The sequence below is a fragment of the Falco cherrug genome, chromosome Z (genome assembly GCF_023634085.1).
Source record: "Falco cherrug isolate bFalChe1 chromosome Z, bFalChe1.pri, whole genome shotgun sequence".
NCBI lineage: Eukaryota > Metazoa > Chordata > Aves > Falconiformes > Falconidae > Falco > Falco cherrug.
In genome coordinates this window covers 21,274,430-21,299,052 of record NC_073720.1, presented here as the reverse complement: position 1 = coordinate 21,299,052, position 24,623 = coordinate 21,274,430, and the positions used below count along the sequence as shown (strand labels likewise).

Here is a 24,623-nt window from a genome sequence, read left to right as displayed (position 1 = left end):
TCCAGTGCTTCTGCTACTTGTAAACCTTTTCGTCTCCAGGATTTGGCCCCTTCAACATTTCCACATGTGGGAATTAGACTAGATAAGTAAAAAATGGGTTTGCATTTTGATTTTAGATGCAGTTTCTGTGCAGAATTTGATCTCTTAGAGAACACACTCATATCTAAGAATTTGCTCAACGCTTTGTTTGCTTCTTGCTTAAACAACCTGAGTAACAGATAAAGTGGGTACGTGTGAGGGAGACTGACAAATAATTCACTTGAAGTTTTAGGCTCTTCCACCTTTGCAGAAGTCATTCAGGTGACTAATGCAGAATTTCTTGCTCAACACAGCTGTGCCTCTTTTCAGGTGTCAAAACAAAATGGAGTATCTATACACAAATAGTAAAATATTCATTATAAAAGGGAAGAAATTAACAGATTTTACTGAGAAACAGGTAAGCCGGCTGTCACACAGCAGAAAATATCATTTCACAGAATCTGATGACAAAGAGTGTACTTTTTCTGGAAGTGACATAGTGTCCATATTCACACTATATCTGTTCAAGTGGAGAACAGGAGAGAAAAGGATAAGACGGATGTGGCTTATCCTTCTGCTGAAGCCTTTGTGTAGCTGTGTAACTCATTAAGCAGTCCTGATCAGAAATTATAGTCTAGGGCATTTCCTGATATTTTCGTGACCCAATGAAAATTTGAAGAGGTACTAAACTCAGCTGGTCACTAACTGATCCACTATGTCTATAATAACCCATTGGATTTGGCTTCATTGGGCAATTAAAGCCTCTGAATTCCTCCCATGGTGCCCATGTTTCTTCTGTTTTGGTTTGAGGATCAGGCTTACGTGCTTTGCAGCCAGGCTGGAGCTGGAGCTTCACCTGAAGCAATACAATTCCGACTACTCCTGCAAAGACCTTGTTAAAAGTGTAGATTTCTTCCACAGGGTCTGTAAAAATCCATTTCTCTATTTCAGATAAATGAGATGGTAATAAAAACAGCTACACAGATAGTAAGCATTATAATAATTCTGAATACTGGGGAGTTTTGTTTCATCCTTACAGGCTCTCTGGTTGTACTTACTGCTTTTTTATGAGGTAATACCTGAAAAAAACCTGTGAATAGTATATAAATCATGAGAAAGATGTTGTAGCAATTCAAATGCAAATGATATTTCTCCATTTATCAGAAAGCCTTTTCCTGATTAGGTTTTCATGGACTTGAAATCTGTTGTTAAATACTCGTATTTTATGCTTAAACTTAAATAACATTATAATAGCACCAAAGCAATGTAATTTCTGCTGAAAGATGCAGTTTGTAATTTGCCACAATGAATTCACTGCAGAAAAATACAGGAGAATTAAAAACAGAGTCGTATTGGATTTTTGTCTTTGGAAAATTTCTTTTCATCTTGATTGGTGCCATATACTAGATAAAATTACAGAAAACTCCATGTTTTCCCTGTCCTTGTGGTCCTCTGGAGAGCTCTGACTCCATATCCTCTGTGCTACAGATGCTACTTGTAAGCTCAACAGCCCTTCAGCCTACTTGTATTTACAAGACTGTATTTTTTTGAAACCATTTGAAGTGGCAGGTTTTAGTGCTGAAGAGAAGGAAACCCTCTTGCCCTTCCTCCCTTCTCCCCTACAGTGCGTCATCCCGGCATTTTGCCCATAGTCACCCCTGGAGTGGGTGAGGTTGCCACAGCAACAGCACATACTCTGTCACACCCCCAATAGCTATAGAAGTGTGAGTCAGTTTGAAAGTTTTACTAGCTTTTTATTCGTCTGCGATGTAGTGCTCAACCATCTGCAGTGACTTACCCCTCCAGTACTCACAAACCTGCTGGTAACCCTCGATGGGGTCACTTTTGGTGTTTTCACATCCATTCTTTGGGATGAAATCTCTGCAATCCTAGGCAGCTGGTCACCTGCCCAACCCGCAGCTGGGTCATCAGCCATCCCATAGACATGCCAGGCAGTCGGGCAATAGCTAAGTTGATACATACTTTTGACAGAATGTGTAAAGCCAGCAGCAGCGAGTAACTGCAGAGGAATAAAACTGGAGTTGCCTACAGTGCATTGTAAAACCTTATTTTCTTGCTGTTACAGTAGTGTGACAAACGTTCAGTAATACCTAATTTACAACTCTGCTCATTTTTTCAGACATGGAGATGACTTGATTGTGACACCATTTGCTCAGGTAGGCACAATTTTGCCATATTTCTCACACAATCTTGCAATTTAAAGGCTAAATGGCCAAACCACATGTTTTCCATTGTTACTATTATATAAGATACGTTTGTTTGAAATGGGAAAAAACAATTGTCTAAACCAGAAGTCAAAACCTCCCACCCTTGTTGTCTGTACGTCTCTTTTTTGATTATCTAAAAAGTTGAAGTGCAACGCGATAAACACCTTTAACTGATGCATTTTCAAATACTGTAGCAGACAAGCATGATGAAGACAAATCTGTACTCTGTTATTCTCCTGCTTTTTATCATTGCAATTTCTCCTTTAGAACATTTTTTATGCATGCAATACAAGGTAATTTTTAGATGTGAGATAAGTTTTACCCGGAATACTTATGTTCCTTTACAAAATCATCTCTATTTGTTTGGTTTTTCCATTCAGATTCTGTTTTATAAAATATCAGCTCGAAATTCCATATCATTTAGATTGAAACTCCACAACTTTTAGCAATAGACGTGCCTTATCATGTATGAAAACTTTACATTGCTATTTCTTGAACTCATGCTGATAGGTTTTACACTGTAATAGATAGGAATGAAAGTCAATTCAGTGTAACTACAGGGGGAAAAAACAAATCTGGAAATCATATGTGATTGAAGGTGAATGGAAAGAGAAAGGCTGAGTCACCCAGAAGCCTCAAACAAGAATAAGGTGTCCAACCTGAGTCTGAATATGCAGGTTGCTTTGGTCTAATGATAAGCTGTTAAAACAATTAATATTAATTTAATAGGTTATTATATGTTTAATTATACTGTAAACTGATACAGTGTTTATACAGCTCTCTGGTCAAATCCTTAATATGAAGAACACCTTCATCTTTTATTAGCAGAGGTAATACTAAGCCAGGGCCTTTTCTAAGAATACTTTAAGATCACTCAAATGGTAAATGTACTGGAAAAAATACTGGCAGGCAAGAAAGTACAGGAAAAACAAGAAAAAGAAAAAGTAAAACCACTTCTGATTTTAGTACCTTGGGAAACATAAAAATCCTAAGTCTTGAGCACAGAAAAAAATACAAATTTTATGGTGGTGAAGCGATACAATAATATTTTCTATAGTTCATGTTCACTGTCATCTGATTTTTTATTACAAATTATGCCATATAGATAAGACACATAATAATATGTCTAAAAAACCAGCAAGTATTACACACCATTTATGGATATTTTTTTTGCTGGGACAAAGCACTCTATCAGTTTTAAGGGTAGTGTCACATTCTTGTTGGCGTTGATTGACATGCTTTAGCAATTAAAGCAGGAGCAGTTGAATGTTATTGCTACTTGCACCAACATGCCATAATGGATTATTTGAGAGCTTTAGTATTTCAGTGCAAAAATCCTATTAGCAGTGGTTTAAATGAGCCTGGTTTCATTTGCATCGAACAAGAAAAAGAGCACTCGCAAGGTGAGTTATCACATGTCACACTCCCTGACACAGGGGGAATTGAGATGCTGTTGAGAGACCATGCCTAATAGAGGGGAAGTGACATCTGATTAGACTTTTATGAAAAATGTAGCCCTTATCTAAAGATTATTTGAATATGCAAAATCCCATCTCTCAGTGGAGCCCGATCACAGGCTGCATCTGCAGCTAAGCACAGGGCCCATCCCTCTGAGTTACATTAGCAGTATTAGGACCTCGCTCAGGACTTCAGAAATTGGATCCCATATGCCAGTAAAATGTCTATGCATCATACAAACTACCCTTTTCATATATTCCTAGAGCAATATTTCACCACGTATGTGCATTTTTTGCATTGCAAACAGTAAATCCATTTTAATCCATTCAGGGTTTCCTGGCGGCAGGAGATCAGGGCACATGGAACACATGTTCCAGTTATTTCAAATCATCTGTATTTTCTTCAGCTGATCAGGAAGCTTGTTTCCTCTGATCATGAGCCACCTGGTGGTAATAGATCCAATTTTAGCATTTCAGTTTCTATTCAGCACATCACCATGGTAGTGTGGCTGCATTTGTTAACTGGAGGCATGGTGGCATGCTGTGTCCCCCACATAGAATCTGGCTCCAAGACAAGATAATTTACTATTTTTACCAGAATGGAATTTTGTAAGCTAAAATAAAAAAAAATCTATTATGAGGATATTTTTAGTTGCATTTCCCTATATTGTAATATACAGCAGCTGCTGCAATTTCATTATTCATAGAATTTTGCTTTTAAAAATAAAATCATTTGAGTGATTTGAAATTTAAGGATGAGTTCTGTACTGTTTTTATAATTAAAGAAGTTTGAGGTTTTAATGCAGTTGCAACTGTTTGTATGTAACTTTATTTTGAAAATAATGTTATTTACTTAAGGATTAAACCTAAAGAGGCTTGCAGGTGACTGGTTGCTTTTTGCACACAAATCTGAGTCTGGCCCTGAGCAGCCTTGCAGCTCTGTACACTTCTTTCGCCAGCACCTCACATGCTAAATGTCCTGTTATTTCAGATCCAACACATACCTCAGCTAGGTTCATTTTTTCACCTGGCATCTGCTTAGCCTACTAACCTTTCTGAAACTCATCCCTGCACAGCAGGTACGGAGTCATTCAGGGCAGTCCAGCAGAGGCAGAGCTAATAAGCATAGCTGTACCTGAGGAACCACTGAGGAGCCACTTGGCTACCTTTGTGCACGCTCCAAATTCCCAGTGCACCTGCATATACAGCAAAATTGAGTCCAGCAGGGCTTATTGAGTAGCGTCGGGGTTTAACCCTGGCTGGCAACTAAGCCCCACACGGATGCTCACTCGCTCCCCCCCGTGGTGGGATGGGGGAGAGAATCAGAAGGGTAAAAGTGAGAAAACTCGTGGGTTGAGATAGACAGTTTAATGGGTAAAGCCAAAGCTGCACATGCAAGCAAAGCAAAGCAAGGAATTAATTCACCGCTTCCCATGGGCAGGCAGGGGTTTGGCCATTCCCAGGAAAGCTGGGCTCTGTCAAGTGTAATGGTTACTTGGGATGACAAGCACCATCACTACAAGCGTCCCCCCGTTCCTCCTTCTTCCCCCAGCTTTACATACTGAGCATGACATTCTATGGTATGGAACATCCCTTTGGCCAGTTTGGGTCAGCTGTCCTGGCTCTGCTCCCTCCTGGCCTCTTGTGCACCTGCTCACGGGCAGAGCAAGGGAAACTGAAAAGTTGTTGATACAGAGTATGTACTGCTCAGCAACAACTAAAACATCAGTGTGTTATCAACATTATTCTCACACCAAATCCAAACCACAGAACTATACCAGCTGCTGAGAAGAAAATTAACTCTATCCCAGCCGAAACCAGGACAAGTAGAAACTTGCAGCTGGCAAAACTAACTACTTTTTTTTTTTTTGGCCTTTTTTTTTACATTTTTTGGCCTGAGACAGCTCTGGGAGCCACATAAATATGTATCTTTGATAATAAGAGCATATACAAGCCATCTCAGCATCCTGGCACACATAAACTGAAGCTAGGCAGACTGACCAAAGAGAATTGAAACTGAACTACAGTCACTAAAGTGTGTGTCTTACCTTAGTAGGCCCAACGTTTTTTTCCATTTATGCTTTCCTTCTCCTTCCACCTCCATCTCATCCTTTCCATTTACAATATTTTCATACTTCAGCAGTTTCTATTTGCATTTTATGTATTCATTTTTGAACTTTTGAACTCCAAGATCTTCTTTCCCTTTCTGCTCAGTTTATGCCTGATTTCCATCTGTAAATCCAAGATCTACATACAACATTTGTTAGTGTCAACTGTACCCTGGGCACGCAAATTTGATGGCATATACAATTATTTTTATTCTGTGATGAATGTAAAATATATGAGTTTGCTTCCTGATCTTTAGAAAGGAAAACATCATTAAATTAATACTGTCTAATTAGGCAACACATGTATTTGTATTTTTATTATCTTAACTCATTTGGGAATTACCTTGAGCTTGAACACTGCCAATCATTATTATCTCCTGAGTATTTTCTGTCTTTTACAAGCTTTCACTGAATTCTTCTTTTCTCTTCAGCCTCCTACCCCCTTCCTACCACATGTATAAGCTTCAGGAGCTATGAAAAGATGTTTGTATCCTCCTTGATGCAGACATCTGCAACCCAAGTTCCCATTCATACCTGTTACTCCTAGGAGGGGTTCGCCAGGGAACAAGCCCACTCTGGGCTGAGAAACAACAATGGCCAACTCCTGCAAAGACATACCAGTGATTAGTGTTGCTGCTTCCTCCCGTTCCCTGTCTGGTTCCAAAGAACTTGTGGTTCCACTCTGACCAGCTGAAATGCCTCTCCCTTGTTGGTGAGGTGCATCTTATTACCGTTACATAGTACAAAATGTGTTGCATTTACCCTACTGCATTCAGAAGAGTGCCTACACCACTGATAACAAGACGATGCTCCTCTACTGCTCCTCTACTGCCTCCACTAGCTGTGGTCTTGCGTGAAATTAGGTCAGAAAGGGTAGTTCATTTATCTCATCTTTCCCAATGTGCAAGGTTTGTAAAAGCCTGCAGACGTTTCTCCCCTGTTGATGTGATACCTTCCTCTTACTCTGCCCCTCTGCACTAGGTCCCCAAATCAACTTTACCCCTTAAGGGAACCACTTGAATTTTCCTGGAAGCCTAGACAATCATGTTCCCTTTGTCCTTTGAGGTTTGTGGGGGCTGTACTGCAAATGGAGGACTCTGTAATCACTTCTTAGGCATAAAGTATTAGGCTTGAATGGGCTATTCTCTTCCAAACATGAATGTTTTTATGGTCATTTCAAAAACCTATGTATTCTGTGAAAGCTTTCTTCCTTTTCAAGTAAGTCTGCCTTTACACAAATAATGAGTTGTTCATGAGGAAAAAAAACCCAACAAAAACTATTGTCCTTGTATTGCAGACGTGTTATTGTTAAATAATGTTCAAAGGCTTCAGACAAACCAACCCTGAAAACCTTTTACAGTTGTTTTGCAATGTCCTTTCCTTTTTCTTTCAGCACAGTGGAGCAGAGACAAGTCAGTCTCACCTGTGCAGGAATTTAGACTGAAACCATTTTGTCTGTTCCAGGTGCTGGCCAGCCTGCGTACTGTACGGAATAACTTTGCTGCATTAACCAATTTACAAGATCGAGCACCCAGCAAGTGAGTGTCAGTTTTTGGCCACTGAACTTTTTGCAGTGATACTTCTTAAAAGTAAAGTAAGAATAACAGTTAGATGTTAACAGATTTCAGTCTGTGCCACCAAACATGTGGATGAGTAATGAGCTTATTACTGCCTTGAAGATGCTATACTTGATAGCTGAGACAACAATCCTCTTGCCTACTAGTCTCTCTTGCATTGCCATCCTTGTATAACCTTGGAGTGGTTTTGCGCAATTTGTGTAATTTTCAATAACTTAGTCATATGTCAAAGATCATTCAAAGATGACCATTCAGGCAGAATCTGAGTCTTGCAAATGAACAAAAGCGAGCAGACAGCTACACTCATTGTGACCTACTTGCGTGATCTAAACATAGAACTCTGCGTAACTCATCCAAGATAATGACATCCCACTTATCCACAGTAGTTCATGATTATAAAGGAGACATTATAAATATGATCTTTCTCCAATTGTGTTACAGCATCACAGTTAACATTAGCATTAGTTACACTGGCAATTTTTGTAGTGAAGTCGTTTCCCACACCCGAAATATGTGTCCCTAGAGCTTAGAAGTAATTAGCATTCCAAAGACAGCTGCCTACCATTTCATATGCAGTGCCAGTAAAAGATATTTCCAGCCTCCTGGGCTGGAATATGCAGACCCTATGTGGCCCCTGCTTGCAGTCATTCACACATCCTTACACAGCTATGTCAGCCCAGCAACTTCTAGCTGTCTTCAGTGGGCAAAGCAGTCCACTGAGCTGTTTGCCTTAAAGATTATTGTGAAAGGTATATGCAAAATAATAGAGTGAAAAAGATTTTTTTTAAAAAATCAAGTGAGAGAGCGTGGGAACTGCAAGCTGTGTTAGAATAATGGTAACTGTATATTAGTAAACTTCAGGATACATATAAGCTCTAGGTATGATTTGGCAGGTTTTTTATGAACTTGCAAATTCCTAAAATATTCCTCTCTTGGAGTTCCCAATCTGCAGAAAGTTTTCAGGGTGAGTTGTGAATTCCCTTCTACATTAGAAAGAAATACCTGTTGTAAACAAACTGTTTATTTTGCAATACCAGGGAATTCCAGTCCAAGGAAATGTGTTTTCTGTTACATTATTTCAGGTTTCAATCATCTGTGAGCTTATCAGGCATATACCTATTTTTCCTTTCTTTTAAACAGACGATCACCAATGTGTAACCAACCATCTATTAACAAAGCAACCATAACAGGTAAGAAGAATTAATATGACTAAAATTCCTCTTTGAAACCATCATGGATTTCTAAATTTATCATTTATTTCTAAAGACACCTCACTGAAAACTACAGTTTATAATAATATCTCTATGTTGTTTCATATCCTTGTATGTGTTAAAGAAGATTTGAGTAATGTAATGACTCAAACTGATGACTTTTGGTGTTGTATCATGTTAGCTTTCTGATTTCTGTCTTATTATCTTGGTTTAAATTTAAGTTCTTTCCCAGATATTCTTTTCCCCCTACCAATGTGTGGCTGTATCATGATTACCTTCATTAGTAACTTCTTGCAATGAAATATAGCAGAAAGAATTGGTATGAGGAACACGTTGATCTTTCCTTTGGGAGTTGGGACATGGAGTTCTGTCACTATACCGAGGCAGTCTTTACATTACAAGCCCTTAGGCAATTAGAAGAAATTTTCAAAACTGACTTTTCTGGTTTAGGATGGTAAATTCTATTTCTGTAACATTTGTAGGTGCATAAGATAACAATAATTCCTTTGTAAAAAACACTATTATTTCTTGTAAAAAACACTATTATTTCTAAAGAAACATCAACTTGAAAAAGGATCAGCATTGTAAGTTTTGTGAACACTTTTGAAAAGTTTACCCTGTGGCACTTTTGGTTAATATTATGGCAACCTGGACTTGGACATCTTTATGGGAACACACTTTATTTGACCTCATATTTTTTACATCATGTTAATCCATGTGTTCTTACACTGTTTAATTTTATAGTTACATTCTTTATGGTGTGTCGGCAGACTGAAAAAGCATTTGCTTTGCCTCTTGATGAAAGTATACAGACACTTATTAAACAGGAAATTTATCATTTAAACTAAAAACTTAATTTTTCCAGAATTTTCAAAATAGCATATCTTTTTAATTGTATAATAGATTTGTAACCCAAGGAAGAAGGTTCAGTTCTTTTGAGAAATGTGGCTTTACCATGTTCAATACTTTCTGTCTTTAGGCTCTGGAGTATGTTAACATTAGGGTGTTTTTTTTCTAGCCTCACACAGTGCTCATATTTACCTCTAAAAGATCCAGTCTTGGCAGTTCTGTACAATTTTATTCTCCTAGGAACTCATAATGTAATCTGAGAATATGTGTGTAGGACTCATCAGGGAATGGAGGGCTAAATCTTTAAATCTGTTCTATCAGCAGAAAAGCATCCTTAGGAATGTTCTGCGATCACACTTAGTTCATGGTAATTAAATATAGGAAAGGGAGACAGATAAATGCTTAGATCAATTATAATCATAATCCTTTGTTAATGTATTCCTTTACAAGGTAATCTTCTGCATCAGTTTCAAATAACTCTCCATGAGACTTTTGGTTACTGCTAGATGTTACACCTATTTTTAATTGCAGGATTTGTCTCACAGTATAGTCGCGCAGAAGTCCGTTATCTTAACTGGAGATAGAGATACTGGAAAATAGGGCTTTTTCTTTGGTTCCAAGGGACTAACTTTATAAAGCCTTTAACACAGTAAAGTCCCTGAGAGTAAAAGGATATTTGATGTCCAGAAGAGAAGAGATACATGTATGTGAATACAGAGTGAGCCTACCTTATGTGCTGTCCCACAGTTGTTTGCCTGAGGTCAGCTTTTTTTTCCCAGCAGGAGAAGCTGGTTAGACAGCAGGATCCAAGACACATGCTGCAAGGTGCTGCTATTCTTTTTAAATTACTCCTGATCTGAAGGTTTCCATTCAGTTAATCCTCAGAGTGCACTCTACATGTCAGAAGCAATAAATCATCTGAAATTTTACTGTTTAGAAGGAAGGTGGTGCAGTCAGTGCTGCAATTAATCTAGAAAATGCTTCTCTGTCAAGAAATTTAAAGGAAGCAAGAAGAGGCAAATAATAGTAAGGATAATTTAATCTAATTTAGTTTAATCTGATTTCTTAGAGATGCTGCTGGAATTACTGTGCCCAAATTATGCATTGAACTGGGTGATCTGTGGTCTGCATGCATTGGATATAAGTGGATAAAAGACTTTAATGACACAGGAAAGATATTAAGCCACTATAAAGCATGAAAATGGCTACAATTCATTTTGACTGTTGAATGGAGATAAAGGCTAGATACTATTCTGCCTGAACAGGTTTGTCTGTTCTTAGTCATAGACTGTTTTTGGTATTTCCATGGCAACAAATTTCATGGCATAAGCACAGGTATGCATAGGTGCTTTCTTCAGGCATATAAAATCCTAGTAAAGCATGCTGCACTACAGCGCTATACCAAGAAGTAAGACATACTACAAAGTTTTTCCTGCTCTCCACAGAATGATTGAAAACCCTTTCAGATAAGCTTTTTGAATTATTCTGGGGAATATTTGAAAGGTAGTTTGTGCAGATCCTTCCTGCTGAGAAATCCTACTGATTGCGCTGGTCTCGGAGTTCATGTCATGGAGTATCCAGAACAATACACCAGACAGGTAGAGCCCCATCACATCACACAGATGGTTCAGCTAGCGAACTCAATGAGAGCTGGTCACCAGTGTGAAAACTAGGTAACTGGAAGACACAGCATCACTAAACTATGTCAATGCTAACCCAGCAAAAGAAGGTTAAGATGGATGGACAGGTTATGTTGCTAAGCTTCCTGGAAGAAGTGTCTTTGGGAAGACAACCGAGGAAAATGGATGATCACAGAAAGCAAAAGTGTAGCAAAAGCAAACTGCTGCAGAAGATACGGAGAAAAACTCAAGGGAAAAATAAAAACGGATTTAGTAAAACCAAGTGACTAAAACAGCAAGGGCAAAATTCTCCCATTTACTATTTTAAGGATTCACCCTGAGACATGACTGTAGGAGACAATGCATTAGCAAAAAGTAAGAAACTGTGGAACTGAGAAGTGAAACAGCACAGGAATCAAATGTTTAAATTCTTAGAAGCAACAGCAACCACAGTGGCCTTAAAATTTTTTTAAATTAAATTTTTAAAATTAAAAAAGTGGCCAGTTTTCAGTGTAAATATGTAAACCACGATCAAAATATGGTCTGTTCTGTTCCATATATCCACATATATCTGTTTTAGAAACTGTGTTGAAGGACGGTAATGAATATCAATGGCATACTTGTTCTTCAGTATCAGCCAAGTATGCTATAGCATGCTGAGTGTTCCTTTTGCAAATTAGGGGGTAGGAGGTGGGAGCTTTTCATGTAACAACAGACTTCTTAGATGGCGCATTTCTTAACTTGCTTTAGACATCTGGGATGTAGATACCTATTTTATCTATAGTCAGTGTGAATAAGCAGGCACGCAAAGTGACTTAATTTAGATGTTTTCTTTACAGGGAGATGAATTGCTCCCTGAAAGTGCCATCTCCCATGACTGAGAGCAGTCTGGGATAACTCCCTGTTTTGCTGTACAGTGCTTCCTTATGTGCTGTTCTGTGCTTCAACCAGAAGAGGGGTTCCTCTCACTATGAGTCACATTTTCCAGGCAGTGATATGAACAGTGTTTCAAGCTGATAGTAATTCCTTTAACACAACCAGTAAATTATAATGTTTCATTTAATAAATAAATAAATAAATAAAATAATAATTTAAAAAAAAAAAACAAACCACAACTGCTGTGGCTCAAGAATTGAGCTTGCAAGTTTTCATTTTTGACTGATAAAAAAGTGAGCAAAAATTAGATACCTTTTTGATTACTAGAGTTCTAATATCTGCATTTCTAAATCAGAATAATTTTAATTAGGAAGGAACCATATAAGGTCTTTCTTGATACATGTCAGATTTAAAACTGGTAGAGATCTTACAGTTTCTCTGTCTACTAATGACAATTTGCAAACTCAGTCTGGAAGCTGCTTTTATGTGCAAAGATTCTGCATGCAGAAGGAGGCAAGTTTGCCCAAAAGAATAAGTTTCAACCACCAAGTACTATCACAACTACTGATTAACTGGCAAGTCTTAGTTAACCTGAAATCACAGACACAGGGTCTGACTCATTAATATATACATACATTAGATAGACAATACCTAATTCATAGTAATAGCTTTAAAGTGGATTTAAATGTAATTACATAAGAGGACCTTTATATTACAAATGCAGTGCCAAAGGACCTGTAGGTGAATACTTGTATATCTAACAAAAAAGTAATTTAATCATAAAATAAATCATAATTGAAAAATTGTACTTTTTAGAAGCTACTACACTTTATGATTTTGCATCAAAACCTGTCACAAACCTATTTCATCAAATAGAGGAAAATATTTGGAGTTTTTCAGTAACAAGCTACATGTTTCCTTTATTAAAATGTAGGAAGCATATGGCTCAGTGTCAGGAAAACTACTTCAGATTTTATCATATGTACAAAAAACACAGTGCCAGAGAAATAAACTTTTTGCAAAGATTATGAGATTACAAATCTAACAGAATTAAATGACTACTCTATGCTTTGATTGCTTTTTATTGGACTAGAGTTACACTCTTTACATACATGGCTCTGATCTTAAATCCAGCAGAAATCAATAACCTTCTAATTAAATTGAAATTCTTGCATGTTTTTCATGGGCTTTATCTCACACATTTCATGATTTGTTTTGATTAGCTTCAGGTTTCCCAATCAAGTTTATGGTTGTGAAATGGGATCTACTAGACTTTTGCTAGAGATTTTTTTGTTATTACATTGGCAGTGTAATGAATCTTTATTTAATAATTAAATATTAATTAATAAATTAAAGAATAGCCTCCTGTCTTTCAGTATGATACACCTAAATATCTCTATGGTAAGATAAACATCTATATTCATACAGACTAAACTCCTTCTAAATACAAGCAGCTGGGCATAACAAGAAAAAACAAAGGTGATGAAAATCAGTAGGTCACAAGTAATTGCACTGGAATAATAGATTATTGTGAGTGTGTATACCTTTGTGTAAGTGTCACTCATACCAGTTCTGTAATAGAAGGATTTTATTGAATAACAGGATGGAATTAAAATAGAGTAAGTTCTTGTTCAATAAGAAGTAACATTCTTGGTATGTAATATGCTTTAAACTACACAAAAGTCCCAAAGGCAAAGTGTTGCATACCCTGCTAACTCTTCCAGGGTTTGACTGGAGTGTGCAGTGTACCACTGCATGGAGATGTCCACAGTAATCCAAATGTCTTTTATTCTTCCCTGTCTATTATTCCCCGATTCTGCCAGAGCACATCAGGGGATAAAGTAAACATGAGATCATGGGAGAACAAAAGAAAGAAAAAGCAAAAGTGCATGCCTTACGGAGGTTGATTCATGCGATGCTGGGGTAACTGCCACTAGCCTGGGAGTGGGTATATGGGATTGGTGGGATCCTAAGGTCTATGAAGACAGATACTTGAAAATAAAGAACATTGTAGTTTTTTAACAAAGGAAGACTCATAACATAATATCAGTGTCACATTTAAAGTGCTAAAGACTTCAGATTTCATACCCAGATTTAGGCAGATATACAAAGCATGCCGTATTCAAGACATAATTGCAGTGTACATATCACTCTCCTAGATTTAGTCAGCAGGATTACCTTTATAATGAGAACTTCCCACTCTTACTCAATTTTCCCACCGAACATATTTTTATCTTATTACAGACAAGTATTCCACAGTAAACTGCACTGCCAAACTCTGGGCAGAGGTGAGGTAAAATGCTCTGAAATCCTCCCTCAAGTTTATTGAGTAAAGGATTCTTTCCTGAATCACTGGAGAAGCCTGACACCGTGGTTTCAAAGGGGCATGTTATTAATAAAATGGCCTTGGTTCTTTGTGCAGTATGTTGAATGATATGTAGATGTTCTGTTCTTTGTACTTTTGCTTATATCCGTACACCTACAGATATTTTGAACACATTTAACTCATCTCAAATAATTATTTTAATTTCAGGATAAATATCACAGACATTTATACTTTCTAGTGTGAATGTGATTTGTAGCGTTTTCACATCTTTCAGTCTGTGGTAAATGCCATCTGTTATTTGAGAAATTAGCAGATATGTATCTGCAGCCTTGCAGCAGGTTAAAAGTGTACATCAGCAGTAGCTGAATTAAAGCATTAAAAGTGCTTTATATGCACAAAAGTCACTGACATACACATGCCGGTCCACATCAGTTTGCTTCCTAGGGGATATATGTTCAATACAGACATCTAGAAGTATTAGAACTTTTACTAAAGAGTCAGTTAAATGTGTCCCTTTAACTTCTGTGAATGCTTCTGAAATCCCTCCTTTATGTGAACTGTGTGAAGACAGTCATATTCATTACAGCTGTTTTCTCATATAGACAAAAAAAATAGTACATTTTGTTTGGTGTAGATTTTATGCTACATGAAGAGTAGTAGAACAAGAGACAGGAACTGACAAACTGAAAGAAAACTTTGTGGAAGGTTATATACCTACATTAAACTATTCATGTTAATGGAGACATGAAAATGTGGGTTTTTTTAAGGTACCCATAGCACATACACCTGTGTTATTTGTCAATGTCGATTGCATAAAAAAGTATTTATCGTTTTATGATTTCTATCCAACTCAGCTCCTGTATTTAAAACCAAAAAGCCTCTTACAAACTCACATCCCAGGCCTAATACTCTATTTTACATTAAATTGAAGTAGTTAACACAAAAAACATTGTAGAATTCAGAGCTGACTTAATTATCCAGGTGTTTTGTATTCATTTAATTAGCATCTATGCAACTCTATTGCTCTTTCATGTCTATAACATTCTTTCAGAACTTACCCATCCTCTATAAAGAAGTAATTTCCTTTTAAATCAAATCAAATAAAATAAAATAAAACAGAATTTTGCTGGTGTTATGTAGAGCTCTGTATGACACAGACCAATGTGAAAGGACTATTCTCTTCAGTTGTTGCTTTTTCTTGCTGCTGGTACCTCTCACAGCTTTTAAGCATCCACAAGTGGCATCAAGTTTTGAAACTCAGTAGGCCATTTGAAACTGCAGAGAAAAATGCTAAGGAAAAGAAAAACACATATTTTTTGTCAGGAAAAATATATTTTATCATAACTTAAAGGTATTAACACTAGTCTGGAATCCACTTGTTGGATTAATCAATCTAAACTTGTTATTAATAGATCAAATTAGAATGCAATTAGAAGATCAGTAGTCCTTCATATGGGATGGCATTTCAAAAGGCTTTTTTCATCTTTCATTAAGATGTTGTTACATAATATTCAAATGTATTTGTGGTCTGCATCCTTGTTCAGTTTTAGAGTTAGTATAAGGTACTGATCTCAGGGTTTTGCATACTGGAACAGATGGTTGCAATGGAAGGAAGATTAAAAACTAAATGGCTTGTCTACATGGTGTACAGTGCTTCCTTCAATAGATTTATTTTGATGGGTGGCAATATTGCAGTTGTGGGTAAAATCTAAGATATATCTGAACCTAGAAAGTACTCCATTCTATTGTCTTTTTAGACCAGACCCCCACTGGCATTTGTGTGATAAACTCCACTATGAATGTATGTGTCAAGCTTCAGTTTGAGCAAAGAAATTATACTTTTGAATATTTGGATTGTCTAGCATTATTTTTTTTGTTGTTGTGCAGTTCAGTTTGCATGGCAGTCTGTGCAGAAGGGCACACAGGGAGGGCAACCTTCAGGAAATGGGCTATTTAATGCTGGGGGCCAGACAGAGGTAACTCCTGTTGAAACAAAACATTTTTCTTAGGGTGCAGGAGCTGTCAGTCCTGATGTGCAAGAAGTCAGGTAGGAGAGGCAGAAGGCCAGCTTGGCCAAGACCTCTTAGCCAAACTAAACGACAAACCCAAAATACATAGGCAGTGGAGGCAGGGGTATAGCTCCTGGGAACACTATAAGGGATATGGCCTGAGTGCAGAGAGGGGATCAGGAAAGCCAAGGCACAGCTGGAGATGAACTTGGCTAGGGATGTGAACAATGACAGGAAGGATTTCTTCAGGTACATAGGAAAACAAAGGAGGATGAAAGAGTATGCCCCACTGATGAGCAAAATGGGAGACCTAGCTACAACTGACATGGAGACAGCTGAGGTATTCAACAACTTTTTTGCCTCAATCTTCACCAGCAAGTGCTCTAGCCACGTTGCCCAGTCCATAGAATCCAAAGGCAAGGACTGGGAGAATGAAGTACTGCCCACCATAGAGGATCAGGTTCCATCATATTTGAAAAGTTGTAGCAGACTGGTGAAATTCCACTGATTGGAAAAGGAGGAAAACCCCATTGCTAAAAACGGAAAAAAGGAAGACCTAGGAAACTATAGGCCGGTCAGTCTCACCTCTGAACTCGGCAAGATCATGTGTTGCGACGGAGGGAAGACACAGTCACTCAATATGAGTGATCAGCAGACTTCGTTTATTGTCCCTTACAGTCACCTTTTATGCCTTGTTATAATTAGCTCATACATATTACAAAAGTTAAGCTCATTATTGGTTAGTTGCCTAAATACCAAGCCCACCCCTAGTTTCTCTTCTGTAGTTTTCTGTTCCCACCTGCAACATTCTTTTCCCACCAAAATCTTCCTGTTACTGTGTAACAAGGACAGCCAAAGACAGTGTATTTTGCTTTACTTCAGATAAGCTGAGAGCGATGTGCATTTTTGTCCAGCCAGCTGGACTATGTCTATGTGACCCTTTTCAGCTAGCCAGTTATCCACAATTCCCCCGTTTTTATTTTGGGCGACATAGGCTTGGTTGACCATTTTCAATAACAGAGTTTTAACACAGGAAAATACACAGCCAACTTATAAAATCTCAGTTCAGAAGTATAATTCCTGAAATACTTGAAAAATAAAGTTAGCTTGAAGCTTTAATTTAGATGCTCTTTCTGTTCCAGTGATATAAAAAGTTTAAAAAATTCAAAGGTAATTTTAAAGTTCTGAACATGGACTAATGCAAGCTCAAAACCCAAAAAGAAACCAAACTGATGTTTGACTAGGAATATTTGCAAATATTTTAGTGGAAAATCCCTGACCATTAACAATTTTCTGTCCAAATAACAACTGCCCTTATGCAACCAACCAGTCCATACAATTTCTGAAGAATACCTCATTGATATCAAAGAATTAACAAAGGGAAAAAATTAGTTCTAAGCTATATACATTCATAAGTGGATTTTTCAATAGTTACATACAGATTTACACACTAAGCCATAATGGCTTGTGGGTGATACACACAAGAAGAGTACGTTGCTTATCTGTCTGAATGTCTATGCTAAATTTGACAACTATGCCACAAGCCAAGCCTACATGGGTGCTGTATGTTATGCACGTTCCTTAACAAACAGAAGTATAATAAATTCCCAAGATCTAGTCCCCAACCTAATTATATTATTTTATAGCCAATTAAGGAAAATAACACAAATGTGCATATCTACATGTGCATACACCTTTTAGTTCAGAACCGATCTGTGATAAAAGGCCTTAGCCTTATGGCATCATCGAATCTTAACGAGTACAGTAATTAAAAATGCAGTCTTAATGTAAGTGCGGTTTATGCTGACATTCCCTCAAATGCTACACGTGAGTATTTCTCACTCAACTGCCTCAAGTTAAAATAGTAGTATTTGTTAATATGTATTAAAAATCATTAATTCTCTACAATAGCAGTTGACTTCCATAACACTATGTAAGCAAAAGAGGCTTAAGATGGGTTTTCTGAATACTAACAATTTATTTTAGACTGTCTAAACTCAGGTCTTGAAAGATTTCACTCTGCCAGACATAGAAACACTGTTGCACTCCAGTTGTGATAGCCCTTTTCCCAAGTTGTCACATGCACATCTCGCTCAAGCAACAGTATTGTTAAAGTTTCTCTCTGCTACGTGAAAGCATATTGCACTTGTAGATATAAAAGACAGCACCCTTACTTAGATTATTACCTTATTACCTCATAACTCTTAGTATACCTTGTATCTCTGATTTCATCACTTCAAAAATTCACCAGAAGCAGATAAAACCACAGCATCAGACTAAACTACACCTTAACTGCTGATTCAAACAAAGGCATTCTCTTCAGATATGCCTAATGCTTACAAATAATTTGGGCTGGTTTTGATCAAAAAACTATTATTACAATAATGACCAAAAATAATAATCCCGTTTGCAAAATGCCTTTAAGCCAGCCTCCTAGTCCCAACCAATTTCCACATTCAGAATACAGCATAAATACAGAATACAGCATAAATTATCTCCATCAAGGCAAAAAGGCTTCTCTTTAAGCACAGAGATGTTTGCTAGTTCAAGGCAGAAACCCATTTCTTGTAGGGGACATCTGAAGCAGGTGGGGTGGGTTTTTTTGGGTTTTTTTTGGTGGGTTTGTAATCAATTCCGTATTTTTCCTTGAGAAGCTTAAGCTGTTCCTCTTGTTTCAGGAGTGTTTCCAACTCTGATGTGTCGAATAGGTCCGTATTTCCCAAAAATATCATACATTTCCTCCGCTGTGATTTTATACGGCAGGTTCCGAATATAAAGGGTCCGATTGACCTCTGGGGGCAGCCAGATGTTAGCTCGCTTGGCCGCTTGCACCGCCGTGGCGCCGATCGGAGGGGGAGGGGTGCCGCCTCGGAGAGAAACCGCGGCCGGGACGGGGCCTGCCGGGCTGCGCCGCCGCTCGCCGCTGCCGCGGGGGTCCCGGACACTATCCCATACGCTAATAACCCGGGTAATGCCTTGTTACAATCTATGTCCCGGATGCTCCGCTTCGTCAGCGCCGTTGCAGCCTTTGCGAGACTTCGGCGACGCGTGGCCGGCGGGACCCTCTGTAGGTGCCCCCGGGCGCGGGGACTGTGCCCTTCCGCCTCCTGCGCTGCTTTCAGCACCGGTACCCGAATCCCCGTCGAGCCGTGGCTCGCAGGTTCAGCCCTCTCTAGGGTCCCTGTTCGGGCGCCATTTGTCGCGACGGAGGGAAGACACAGTCACTCAATATGAGTGATCAGCAGACTTCGTTTATTGTCCCTTACAGTCACCTTTTATGCCTTGTTATAATTAGCTCATACATATTACAAAAGTTAAGCTCATTATTGGTTAGTTGCCTAAATACCAAGCCCGCCCCTTGTTTCTCTTCTGTAGTTATCTGTTCCCACCTGCAACATTCTTTTCCCACCAAAATCTTCCTGTTACTGTGTAACAAGGACAGCCAAAGACAGTGTATTTTGCTTTACTTCAGATAAGCTGAGAGCGATGTGCATTTTTGTCCAGCCAGCTGGACTATGTCTATGTGACCCTTTTCAGCTAGTCAGTTATCCACAATCATGGAACAGGTCCTCCTGGAAAATACACTAAGGCACATGGAGAACAGAGGGGTGATTGTGACAGCCAGCATGGCTTCACTAAGTGCAAAGTGTGTGTGACAGATTTGGTGGCTTTCTATGACGGGTCTACAGCATTGATGGATAAGGGAAGAGTGACTGATGTCATCTACCTGGACTTGTGAAAAGAATCTGATACTGTCCCACACAACATCCTTTTCTCTAAAATGGAGAGACATAGATTTGAGGGGTGGACCACTCGGTGGATAACAAATTAACTAGATGTTCACACTTGAAGGGTTGCAGTCAACAGCTCAATGTCCAGGTGGGGACCAGTAGCAAGTCACGTCCCTCAGGAGTCCCTGCTGGAAGCAGTATTGTTTAACAACTTTGTTGGGGACATAGACAGTGGGATTGAGTGCACCCTCAGCAAGTTTGCAGATGACACCAAGTTAAGTGGTATGGTTGATACTTTAGAGGGAAGGGATGACATCCAGAGGGATCTGGACAGGCTTTAGAGGTGGGCCTGTGCAAACCTCATGAAGTTCAACATGGTCAAGTGAAATGTCCTGCACACATGTCAGGGCAATCTTAAGCACAAATACAGGCTGGGCCATAAGTGGATTGAGAGCAGCCCTGAGGAGAAAGACTTGGGGGTACTGGTGGCTGTAAAACTGGAGATGAGCCAGCAATGTGCACTAGCAGCCCAGAAAGCCAACTGAATCACAGGCTGCATCAAAAGAAGCATGGCCAGCAGTTCAAGGGAGGTGATTCTGCCCCTCTACTTTGCTCTCATGAGACCCGACCCAACCTGGAGCACTATGTCCAGCTCTGGGGACCCCAACATAAGAAAGACATGGACCTGCTCAAGCAAGTCCAGAGGAGGGCTACAAAGATGATCAAGGGGCTGGAGCACCTCTCCCATGAGGACAGGATGAGAGAATTTGGGTTGTTCAGCCTGGAGAAGAGAAGGCTCCAGGGAGACCTTATGGCGGCTTTCCAGTACTTAGAGAGGGCCTAGCCTACAGGAAAGATGGGGAAGGACTCTTTTTCAGGGAGAGTAGCAATAGGATGAGGGGTAATAATTTTAAATGGAAAGAGGGTAGATTTAGATTAGATATTAGGAAGAAATTCACTGTGAGGGTGGTGAGACACTGGAACAGGCTGCCCAGAGAAGCTGTGGATGCTCCATCCCTGGCAGTGTTCGAGGTCAGGCTGGATGGGCTTGGAGCAACCTGGTCTTGTGGAAGGTGTTCCTGCCCACGGCAGGTGGGGTGGAACCAGACAACCTTTAAAGTCCCTTCCAACCCACACTATTCTATTATTCCATTATTCTGAATTCCATGAATTCAGATAACAGATAAAAAGAAACAGATTTATATTGTGCAGTCCAGGGCAAAATTAGATTTGGCTCCCAGTGAAAGCTGGTCCATGTAGTTAGTAACCAACTAGCAGTGCAGATGCCCTTTGTTTTAGCTAGTTTCATCTTTTCTGTTTGCAAAATGATCACACAATTTTCCAACAAACATCCTGAATAAAGGATTGACAATCATCAGCTTCAGTGGAGTTGAACCAATCCCCCATCACTACCTTACAAAGTACTTTAAAGGGGCTTGTATATTGTTTTTTAAACAATCAATAAATTTTGCATAAATAAAGCAGATTTGGAAAACAGCAATATTTAGATAAGCTACTCAGTTAATCATTAAAGGCCTTATCTAGGTCATGATAAGGAGAGTTATCTCATTTACAGCCTTCTTAACCACAATAAAAACAAAATCTTATTGCTTTGTGACATACAGGGCCCAAATGACATTTAGACTATAATTCATTCGTATGTCTCCTGCCCATAGCAAACAAACGTATACAGTGAACAGGCAGGGAAGTGGAGAGACAGGAGGCTGCTCCCCACCCAGTCTTCACAGTCACTTTGTCACTTTCAGGGGTGAACTAGCAGCTTTTTTCCTTGCATATACAGAGTTTGTGGGCATTTGATACTCATAAATGGAGGCCATATTCGCTTATATTCTATGAAAAACTAGCTCTCTCTGTCACAGTTTGTGCAGCACTGTAATGTGCTATAATGAAAAAATACCTGCTTAAAATGGGTCATTCAAAAAGATAACTATTAAATTATACTGCCCTTTCAAAAGGAATAGTATTTGTGTCCCCAGTTTGTCTCCCTTCCTTGGTTTAGGGAAGAGGTTTTTACTGACAGGATACATCTCTGAAGGCTTACTCAGTGTTTTCTCTGTCTCAATTTGTAGACCTTTAAGTAACATCACAATTTTTTTCTAACTGAATGAGAGATTACAAATGAAATCTTTATCTAATGCACCTTTAAGATTGGTGGGTTTGTTAAGTGGTGATTAACTTTCTTGAGGCAGAACAACAGGAAGAGGATTGACGTGGTTTTGAACAAAATAAGCTGCTCATGTATCATCTCACAGTCAAGGAAGTGACTAAAGCCATGGTACAAAATAGAATACCCTCTACGTTTGTTTACTGCAAGGTACCATTGAAAAGTCTGAAAAGTTCAGACTTTCAATATAGTGAAACTATGAGAAACCTAGGAGTTTTCAGGATCACCTAGAATGTTTAAACAATTACTTGCCCTGACTATACTAATTGCAAAATGGTGGTTTAAATTATGCCATTTAAAAATGCTAATTACCATGTATAATGAAAAGATGCCTTTTGCTCAGTATTATGAGCACCTTTGGTTTGCACTTGAACATTGATACCTGATAGTCAAATGTGTAAGCTTTTATAAAAGAGCAAGTTACTTAAACAGGGAAGTACAATCAAGAGTTTGAAACATTGATGGCAAGAATGTCTACATAATTGAGACTAACTATCCAAATCAATAATTAGAAAATAACTGTAGTTGTTTTGCAGGGCATAGACTACAACACTTGGCCCTCATGTATGATTTTTAATTTGTCAACAGTCTGTTTTGGTAGATGCGTGGTCAGATTAGGCAGTCCTGGGTTAACAGTTGGACTTGATGATCTTAAAAGTCTTTTCCACCCTAAATGATTCTATGATTCCATGATCAAAGTGCATAGAGACTAGAAGGCAGCATAGGGCTGACCTCTGATTGTTATCTTCATCCCGCGCTTAAGGTTACTTTTCCTTAGGACTGCAGTGTAGTACAGCCTTGATTTCAAAATAGACTTACACATTTTGGAGTTAGTGGTCAGTTTAAAAAAAAAATGACAAAAAACACCTGAGAGGCATTATCAGTCTCCACACTGATAATCTGATATGCAACTCAACATAGGTCATCGCTTCTTACCTTTACATTGGTCTGATATTTTTCTGAATCAGTAAAAGTTCCTATATCACCATCTCACCCAAACTGTCCATTTTACTAGAAAGACAGACAAGATGACAGGCTTTGTGTGCTTCCTCTTGTTTCAGCTCAGCAGTGTCACTTATGGTTCACTAGTAGCTGAGAACTGTACATGACACCAGGCTGCATTTGCTGTTATCAGTAACAGAACAACTGAAAAGAGTGAAAGGTGGTTTGGTTTGTCGGACTGAGGTGAGAAGAATGAAAAATAAAAATAGGACTCCTGTCTATGTCATTATTCTCATTCCTGTTATGAATGCAGCCCATTGGCTGATGAATATAGAAAATAAAACTGTGCAGATGTGGCTTCTAGTTAGACGCAGTCTGAGTGCACCTTCATTTCACACTTCATCTAGCTTCTGAAATCTCTGATAAGTGATGCATTATCTACTGTCCAATTGAAAAGATGGATTTGAAAGTAGACCTCTTTTCCATTAGCAGGTTACCAAGAAACTGGTCCATTAAAGACTATTCACTTTCCTGAGGGTCCGTTTAAAAGTTAAGGGCTACATTGAGATCACCCATTGAAGAATCTAAGTTCTGCTTTTATTATATTGCAGGCTCCTGAGTATAGTGCCTGAACTCCAGGCTCAGACAACTCCAGAGACAAGCAAGAATAACAGCTCTTCTCTTGTAGACTAGGAAGTTCTGCAGGTCTCTCCACACAGTGTTTTGTCCATGCTCAGATAAAATGAATAAGTTACCCTAGGAACAGTGCTCACAGTTTAGGACCTACTCCTGCACATTTTCTCCAGGAGTGGCCTCTTCACCAGACAACAGGGACAGCCCCCCCTTTGCTCATTCTTTCTCTGACTTCAAGTATTTCGCATTACATTCTGCAAAGTGACTCATCTTCAGCTGGAAGGAGTAATTCCAGGTCTGGTGGTAGGAAAATTGGCTTGGACATACTGCACTTTGTCAGGAGCTGGGATCAAAACATTAAAGAATTAGAAATGCTTAAAACTCAGGCTCATGCTCCCAAACCAGAAGTTCTAACATATTCAGGCCAAAAAACAAACAAAAAAACCAACCCCAAAACAAAAAGAAACCCAGTTTCCTCTCAGGCAACTCACCTGAGAAGACTTTTGGTGGTGGGAACCGGGAAGTTTGAGGGTAACTGATGGGCACAACTTAGTCATGGATTCAGACATGCTTCCAGTCGGCTGGCTCAGTGTATGAAATCCCTCTGAACAGCTACAGGCTTTCTTTACAATCAGGGGAGGCAGGCAGGCATCTCAGACAATCCGAGTGCTCTGTGGCAGCCCTAACCCCCCAAATGCCTAAGCAAGACCTTGAGAGTCATCCAACAGTCATTGCTTTGGTGTCACTGTTTATAAAAGAGACACAAGCAGTGGGTAGCCTAACATAGTCCCAAGAATTGCAAGGTGTTTCCTAGCAGAAGCCTATCGTGGAAGAGATGAAACAAGGAATTTACC

At 38.9% G+C, this 24,623-nt stretch overlaps 1 protein-coding gene across 4 annotated transcripts in view; it reads left to right on the top strand.

The window, feature by feature from the left end:
• Nucleotides 1-24,623, top strand: part of PDE4D (phosphodiesterase 4D) — a 624,925-nt gene that overhangs the window by 508,321 nt on the left and 91,981 nt on the right. For all 4 annotated transcript variants that reach the window (XM_027808274.2, XM_005432720.4, XM_027808288.2 and 1 more), the window contains 3 exons: nucleotides 2,159-2,195; nucleotides 7,276-7,349; nucleotides 8,529-8,578. In XM_027808274.2, coding sequence (XP_027664075.1) covers nucleotides 2,159-2,195; nucleotides 7,276-7,349; nucleotides 8,529-8,578 — 161 coding nt within the window. The remainder of the gene's footprint in view (nucleotides 1-2,158; nucleotides 2,196-7,275; nucleotides 7,350-8,528; nucleotides 8,579-24,623) is intronic.